The sequence below is a fragment of the Pinus tabuliformis genome, chromosome 6 (assembly GCF_031772625.1).
Source record: "Pinus tabuliformis cultivar Carrire ecotype Pingquan chromosome 6, CPIR1, whole genome shotgun sequence".
Taxonomy (NCBI): Eukaryota; Viridiplantae; Streptophyta; class Pinopsida; order Pinales; family Pinaceae; genus Pinus; species Pinus tabuliformis.
Genome location: NC_142292.1, coordinates 1,531,094,318 through 1,531,103,205, shown reverse-complemented (window position 1 = coordinate 1,531,103,205; position 8,888 = coordinate 1,531,094,318). Strand labels below are relative to the sequence as shown.

Sequence of the window (8,888 nt, the reverse complement as noted above, 5' to 3'; positions counted from 1 at the left end):
TGGAGTACTCTAGTTTTTAGTGGATTTGGAGAAAGAAGGCAAAGGAAAGCGGGAAAGTGTAAGGGAACAACGGGATTAGTGGCTACAGGCGGATTGCTTTGCAGGTATCGAGTTGCATGTATGATTTATTTTCTAGTTTTGGCATGCATGGCATATGCATGTGGTTATTTGGTTATGATTTGTCATTGGCATGGAGGAGTGCCTGGATTGACAGCGGTTTTGCCTAGCCTTGCCATTTCATGGATATCCATGGTGCTGTGGTTTTTTCCACTTGTTTCTGGTTGGTACTCAGGTTCCTTATGATTGTGGGTTGAGTTACTAGTTCTTGAATCAATTGGTTGGAACAAATGCTTTGGAGCCCTTGAACAACTTGGGTTGAGTTACTAGTCCTAGATCCTTGGTTGGACAAATGCTCTGGAGCCCTTGGTGGGTTGAGTTACTAGTCCTAGAGCCTTGGCTGGAAAAATGCTCTAGAGATCTAGAAGGTTGTGGGTTGATTTATTAGTTCCCGAAGTTGTGGTTGGGACAAACGTTCTAGATCCCTATAAATCTTGGGTAGAGACCAATCCGGTTGGTGTTAGTGATGTCCGACCATGAGGTGGAATCTGGTTGAGGGTTGAGGTGGTTTGGCCTCTAGAAGCCTTGATTTGGTTTGGCTTGCACACCTATTGGATTACAATCATTGAATCTCTAGACCTATAAATGCCGATTTTTCCTATAGATTGCTAAGTCTAATCCCTGCCACAAAGCTAAAAATCTAGTTTGATTATTGGTTGAAATCCCCAATCCCCAAATATACTAAATTTCCCTTTCTTTGTTGGGGCAAAAAATAACCTATCTGGCTCGTACCTCCCCTAAATTAGGCAAAATCATTATTAACTTATTTTATGCGGTTTTATTTAAAATTACTAATACATATAAATTTTAAAATCATACTATACTTATCTCAAAATCATAACCATAGTTCTTTTATTTCCTAGAATGGTTAATATATACACACATGTAAATTTTCAAGCCATTCATTAAATTCACAATTTGAAAAATTCACTGAAAATGTAAATTTAAAAGATCAATATTTCACTATCAAATAAAATTAAAAACATACATGTAAATAAGATACATGTAAATAGGCATCAAATTTAACCCCTAATTTTAAAATTATGTGGTTTTCCATTAACAATCATTTTCTTCATTAGTAATTAACCATTAAGTTATTACGGCGCAGACAGACAGCGCTGACAAGGGGCAATAGCAGGGAGCAGACTGTGGAAGGCGGAAATCGATTAGCCTGGGCAGCGAATCCCCGCTGCAAACGCGTCTCAGTCTTTTGAGTTCTCAGTGGCAGAGCTGGGGTTAAACCCTAAAAACACGCCCTAAGCGAAATGGGAGAACCAAAGGGGGGGGGAGAGATCCCCTCTTTCAAAAATGTGGTAATAGGCGAGACCAGCGCATGTGATGTTCAGCAGAACGAGAGGGAAAGTCATGCCCCAGTAATGGGAAACCTATGACAGAAAAGGATGAGAGGAAAATGTCTACCTAGGGCACAAAAACAACCAAGGTATGTCATTCCATGCAACAAACTGGAGGAATATAACTGTTACATGAAGGACCATGCCCTAATATGTAAGTTCATAGGATACTGGCCTTCAGAGAAGGAGCTATATAGATGGATCGACCAGAGGTGGAGACCTAGAGGACATGTGGATCTCAAATTGGGAGCTCAAGGTTTTTTCACAGCGATCTTTACGAATCTGGAAGACAAGAACAGGATCTTTGAGGAAGGGCCATATTTCTTGAACAATGCAGGCCTGTTCATGAAATATTGGGAGGAGAGATACAGCCCAGAAAAGGAAAAACTGCTTGATGCACCAGTCTGGGTTCGACTGTTTGGGCTTCCTGATGAATTCTGGGACCCGGAAATTCTGGAAGGAATAGGCAACACAATTGGAAGCTTTGTTAAAATTGCAGAGGCTACGAAACGAGGTAAATATAATGCTTATGCGAGGATCTGTGTATACATGAATCTGGCAGAACCCCTCCCGGAAAACATTGAGCTGGAGTATCATGATGATGTTTGGAAGCAGCCAATCGATTACGAACACATCCCCTTCAGATGCCGCAACTGCCATGAATATGGTCATTTATATAGGCAATGCCCGCTGAATAGAGAGGAAGAGTCAAAGAAAGGTCAAGCGGATCATCAGAGAAGTACTGAGAGAATGGAGGAGTCAGAGAGAGGTTTTCAGCAGGTTACAAGGAAGAAGAGGCAGAATAAAGAGGGACCAAAAACCCAATCTCAGGAGAAACCCAGCCAAAAAAACAATCAAAACAAGTTTCAGGTGCTGCAGAGCGAAAATGAGGAATATGAAATAAATTTGGAGGACGATGAGGACCCGGGGAACACCCCTATGGAAATCGCCGGAGAGGAGAAAGGAAAGGAAAAAAACCCGAACAGAATCAGTAGAGAACGACCGGAGGAGAAGGTGGAAGAAACAACAGTGGAATCCCAGATGGAAGTGGAAAACCAAACTGAAAGCGAAGTTGAAGAGGAGAAAATCATGAAAAGGTTAATCCAAGAATGGAAGTATCTTGATAACAGGTTCATACCTGAAAAACAGAAACAGCTGTATACGGAAGTATTCCAGAAATACAAGGAGAGAAAAGGGGAGCACCTGGATAAACAGGTAATGGCAGGAAGTGAACAGGGGAATGAAGCGGCAGGAATGGGCAGCTCTGGCAAAAACAGCAGGAAAAGAGGCCGGAAAACAATGAGTGAAACTATCCAGACGGTGGGAGAAACGTTGATAAACTCAGGTAAGGTGATACCTCTGTCTGAGGTATTTTTCCCCTCCTTTCAAAAGTTTTAAATGATTGTTATTAGTTGGAATATTAGGGGTTTGAACAGTAAAGGTAAACAAAGGTATATGAAGGATAAGTTGAAAAAAGAGAAGCCTAGTATCATGATTTTACAGGAGACAAAGATTTTGGTTCAGCAGCTTGAAGAAATAATTGAAAAAAGCAGGTTGCATTACAAAGTGATAGGGCAAGACGCTATCGGTTCTGCAGGAGGTATTGCAGTTCTGTGGAATCCGAATGAAATCATATTGGATAGTTGGACCAGCATGAGTAGAGTCCTTACTGGTCTGGGTAGGATAGTAGGAACTAAGGAACAGGTGGTCATTTCAGGGGTCTACGGCCCCCCTTCTCCTGGGGAGAAAGAGAATTTTATAAACAGTATAAAAACCATCCGTAGACTTTATCCGGAAGCTGCTTGGATCATTGGAGGCGACTTCAATTTGATCAGATCCTTAGAAGAGAAAAAAGGAGGGGTAAGGAAGATGGACCACTTCATGGACAAATTTAATGAAATGATAGAGGACTTACGGCTTGTTGACATTCAGACCATTAATGGGATCTGCACCTGGAACAACAGAAGGGGAGGTAAAAACCAAATTGCATCAAGACTGGATAGATTCCTAGTATCTGAAGCCATCGTGAACAAGGATGTTTTTGTGGAAGGCAAGATCATACCATCCCTGGGATCCGACCACTGGCCGATTCGACTAGAGGTTGATATCAAAAGGAATCAGGGGAAAAGACCCTTCAGATTTGAAGCCTTTTGGTTGAGGGACCCCGAATTCATCAAGAAAGTAGAGGAATGGTGGAAACAATGTACTGTTCAGGGCAGAGGTAAAATGCATACGTTCCAATTAAAACTGAAAGAGCTGAAAGGGAGAATTAAAAAATGGAACAAGGAGGAGTTTGGTAACATTCTGGAAGACAAGCAAAAACTAGAAGGGGAAATGGAGGATCTTCAACAGAAAATGATTTTGGAAGGCAGAACAGAGGAAAGCATTAACAGGGAAGGGGTAATCCTTGGTAGATTGGAAGAGAGACGGAAGCAAGAGGAAATCTTGTGGCGACAAAAATCAAGGATAAAGTGGCTAAGAGAGGGGGAAAGAAACACTAAATTCTTCCATCAGGTTATGATCAAACATAGACAGGGAAACAGAATTCTATCCATCAAAGACAAGAATGGGGAAAGAGTGGTGGAGCAGGCTGAGATTGAACAAGTCTTAGTGGATCACCACAAAGAAATTTTAACCGAACCTCAAGCTGATAGAACAAGAGCCATTTAGGAGATCTGCTCGGCCATCCCCAGCTTGTTTACCGAGGACCAAAACAAGGCGCTGATGAGAACTGTGACCTTAGAAGAGCTTGAGGAAGTTGTGAGAGCAATGAAGAAAGGTACAGCTCCTGGCCCGGATGGCTACACGGTGGACTTTTACCAGGCAGGCTGGCACTTCTTGGGGAGAGAGATTCTGGAACTAGTGGAAGAATCAAGGATGCACCAGAAGGTATGGCCCGCTCTTAATTCTACTTTTTATGCCCTCATTCCTAAGGGAGACAATCTAGAAGATGCTAATGGCTTTAGACCTATAGCACTGTGTAATGTCATTTACAAGATTATAACATCCCTGATCGCCAAGAGATTAAAACCCCTCCTGGACAATTTAATCTCGGCTGAACAAACAGGTTTTGTGGAACGCAGACAGATCCTTGATGGTCTAGTTGTAACTCAGGAAGTTATCCATTCCCTGAAAGTTAAAAAGCAAAAATGAATGATGATCAAATTAGATTTGTCAAAGGCCTATGATAGATTAAACTAGAAATATTTGGAAACAGTCCTAGAAAGATTTGGTTTTCACAGGAGATGGATTGCCTGGATCCATAATCTGATTTCTTCTCCACACTTTTCTATTCTAGTTAATGGTAGCCCCACGAAAACCTTTAATGCCTCTAGAGGTATTAGACAGGGAGATCCGTTGTCCCCGTTTCTATTCATTCTAGCTGCTGAAGGCCTGGGTCGATTCATCAAACAAGAGAGAGCAGCAAACAGGATAAAAGGTCTGAAAATATGGGGAAACAACTTGCCTCTAACTCATCAACAATTCGTTGATGATATTATGTTGTTTGGAGAACCAACGGTAAAAGAAGTAAAGCACCTCAGGAGAATCTTGGATCTGTTCGCGGAGGCTTCCGGGTTGGAAATCAATAAAGATAAATCTTGTATCTTCATTTTCAACACAGTGGACCAGATCAAAACCCATCTCATTAGATTACTGGGATTTAAAAGAGGTGAATTACCTACGAAATATTTGGGTAATGTTTTGGACTTCACCTCTAAAAGGATGAGAAATTGGCAAGGTGTCCTGAATAAACTGAGCAACAAGGTTGCAAACTGGGCCTTCAGGGTTCTAAACATTGCTGGAAGAGTTGTTTTGGCCAAATCGGTCCTCCAGGCCATCCCCATCTACCCTTTATCGATTATGGCTGCCCCTGTAGGGGTATGTGCTAAGATCAGGGAAATCATAAGGAATTTCATATGGAGCGGGTCTGATCAGAAGAAAAAATGGGCCTTAGTGTCGTGGAGTCAGCTAACGGAAAGAAAGGAGAAAGGAGGGTTGGGGCTAAGGGACCTTGAAGTTCTCAACAGAGTTTTGGGAGCCAAACTGTGGTGGCGATGGCTCAGAGGGGGAAATGATCTCTGGAAAACCATATGGAAGACTAAATACAGAATGCCTGACTCTCCGGTCGAGATCCTAAGACAGCAGGAAATCCCCAAAGGATCCACAATTTGGGAATTAGCCTGTCAAAACAGGGATCTGGTTGAAAAACATACTTTCTGGGAAATCCGGGGGGGTACAGAGGCCAACTTCTGGGAAGACAGGTGGCAACAAAGAGAAAGATTGAGCAGAATTCAGAACCTTCACCAGATTCGGGGTAGAATTGAAGGAGACAGAACCTGTGTAAGGGATTATTGGAAGGTAAATGATATGGTAGAGGGATGGAGAGTTTGGGAAGACCCGGTAGAATGGGACCGAGAGCTAAGCACAGACCTCCAAGAAGTTTACAAGAAAGAAATGGGATCTAGGAAAATCAGAGCTCGTAATGGGAAGGATATCCTCAGGTGGGGGAATTCCACGAAAGGTTCGTTTACCACCAAGGAGGCTTACTACCTAATGGATACTCAAAACAGAGGTGACAGGAATTTGGAATGGAAAACAATATGGGAAAGCAATTGGTGGCCGAAAGTGTCCATTTTTGTTTGGCTGGCCTCAAAGAACAAAATCCTAACCTGGGATCGTATTCAGAAAAAGGGCTTCAATGGCCCTTCGAGATGTTACCTGTGCAACAATGATGGAGAGACCAGGGATCATCTGCTGGTCAACTGCCCGTTTGCAGAGAAACTTTGGACGAATACTAAACGAACTTTCAATAAACTTGGAATTAATATCAGAGAATTTAATGAACTGGTATTCCAATGGAGTAAGGAATCCTTTCACTGTAGAGTAGTCCAGAGGGCATGGAATCTTATCTCTGCATTTATACTCTGGATGGTCTGGAAAGAGAGAAATCGGAGGGTATTTCAGAATTCTGCTAAGGAACCAGAGGTAATCTGGGAACGGGTGGTCGAGGTTATGCGAGAAACAATCTTAGTCGATAAGTGGGAGGGAGATGACTGGAAGGCGAACCAGGAAGAACAAGGAATTCTGAACAAATTAAATTTAAAATTCGAGATGGTCCAATTTAAGCATTCGGCTCGCCACGATATGAGGATTCAAAGCCCTGACAAATTCAGATATCCTAGAGATCAGTTTGTTAAGCTTAACTTCGACGGGGCCTCGAAGGGGAACCCGGGCGAAGCTGGCTTTGGGGGCATCTTCAGAGACAACAATAACCAAGTAAGGTGGATATTTGCAGATTGGGGAGGCGAGATGACTAATAACGAGGCCGAGTTCTGGGCTCTGCATCAAGGATTACGAATTGCTGTTAGGAATGGCTACACCAATCTGGAAATCACAGGTGACTCGCAGATTGCAGTGGACATGCTGAGGAGGCTCAACAACGGGCGCGGATGGGAGAAAGTCACTAACAGCTGGCGGACTGCGGGTATTGTTCAGGAAATTGCTGATCTTGTAAAACGAATTGAATACAGAATTATAAACCATGTTCGAAGGAGAGGGAATCAGGCAGCGGATTGGCTGGCCAATTGGGGCTGCAGGGGACGTGGCAGCATGATTGACAGTCAGTGGAGAGCCGTGGAGGGAAACAGGGAGTGGAAGGAGCTGGCAGACATCATTAAGGTTGATCATGATCAAGCCACAGAGGAAAATACACGGATCAGTGAGCTGGATCAATAGTAGGACGTGGAGATCCCGATATAAGAACATGGTTCAATCGGGCTTCGGTAAAGATATCATAACAGATTACAGGGTATACGATCAGAAGTTACGAGACAGTGTAGCGATGGCGGGAGGGGCGAATAGTCAGGAGTACACACAAGGTGAGGCAATTAATGCTCGAGACATTAGAGGAGATGGGAGCGGCTCGTCAGATTTCACAGCAGAGGAGATTAATAGGGAAATGATGGTCGAAGGTAGTGGCATATCGGAAATCTACCGGCGGCAATCGGAAGTTGAACCCAGGTGGTACCCCGCGGACAGGAAAACGCTATATTTCCAAAGCAGGATGAACGCAAAATCATTATATGATTTCCTAATTTGGGGAGGTTCGGAGGTTGTAGTTGAGGGGAAGCAACGAAGAACTAAGAACCTAGAAAACCAGAGATCGGTGCGCGACAGAGCCACGGGTAACATGGAAACCAGACAGAAATTGAGAGGAGCAGAGGAGCAGCATAGCGCAGAGGTGGGGAACAGGAGCCGGAAGGGTAAAAACATTCTGCAGGGCGAGCAACCATTCAAGATATGGGATGTTGAAGAGGATTCGGAAGAGGATTTGGGTCCTGGCGAAGGGAGTGAACGCCTTTACCCTCAGGAGAACTCTGAGGATGATGTAAATCAGCAGATGGGGGAGGACCAGGCCGGGTCACCGGATTTGAAGGTCCGACGGTATGGCTTGAGGAAACGAAGCAGGACTCCCAATAGGGAAGGGGACTCGGAGCGGAAAAGAGGCCGAGGGCAGAGGAAGAAAGCGTAGGGGGAAGGGGAGACTTCCAGGCGCGACTGGAATAAAGATAAAAAACAAAAGAAGACTGTGAACCACAGGATTCGAAGGGCTGAACAGGCTTATTACCGCAACTCCAATCCTGCTGTGCGCAGAATCATGCAGTATCTTGAAGAGGAATCGTTACAGGATCAATCTGCAGAGGAGATGGAAGAGTGGGAGTTTCTGCTCCATGACCCTGGTCACACCAGGGGGCGAATGTCATTGTTCAAACAGTCTCTGCATATCTATTGGGTGATGAAGGGGCTAATGGCAAAGGCTCTGGAGCAAGTGGCAAAGGAGATGGTTGAGTTGGCCCAAGGAAATCCAGACATTCGCAGAGAATTGAGCTTCATACGCATAGCAATGGCGAGGCAGGAGGAGAAGCTGGATGCAATCCAGCAAATGCTGAATCGGGACCATCCAGAACCAGCGGGAGCAGCTAACCAGCAACCAGATGGGGGCAACGATTGACATAAGATATGTTTAGAAACTGCAATAGTTTTTTTGATTATGGCTTTTTACATGTTAAAGATAGGGAAAAGCAAGTAGTGCAGATTAGTAGTATTAGTAAGTCTCAAGACTGCATCGTTTATTTAGCTAAGACAACCAGACTGTGGACCTTCTATTTTTGGGCTGCAATTAAAAACTATAGGTGGATTTCTGACCTGGTTTCCCCACGTGAGCGGGCTGCAACATTTTTGAAATGATGTAATGTTCTGATGATCAAGTAATAAAAAGAGTACCATCCTAGCTTACAAAAAAAAAAAACACCATTAACTTATTACAAAATTTACGAGTCTCCACGCTCTCATTATAATTTTTTATTTTTTATTTTTAAGCCTATTTAATACGATGTCATCATTTATTTTTTTAAAAAG

General features: G+C 43.5%; 1 protein-coding gene across 1 annotated transcript; it reads left to right on the top strand.

Annotated features, from left to right (window-relative positions):
- Positions 1 to 1,601: 1,601 nt before the first annotated feature.
- Positions 1,602 to 4,139, top strand: LOC149264563 (uncharacterized). The gene is made up of 2 exons (XM_089399511.1): positions 1,602 to 2,837; positions 2,973 to 4,139. The coding sequence occupies exons 1-2, from the start codon at positions 1,602 to 1,604 to the stop codon at positions 4,137 to 4,139; spliced, it is 2,403 nt and encodes an 800-aa protein (XP_089255637.1).
- The last annotated feature ends 4,749 nt before the right edge of the window (positions 4,140 to 8,888 follow it).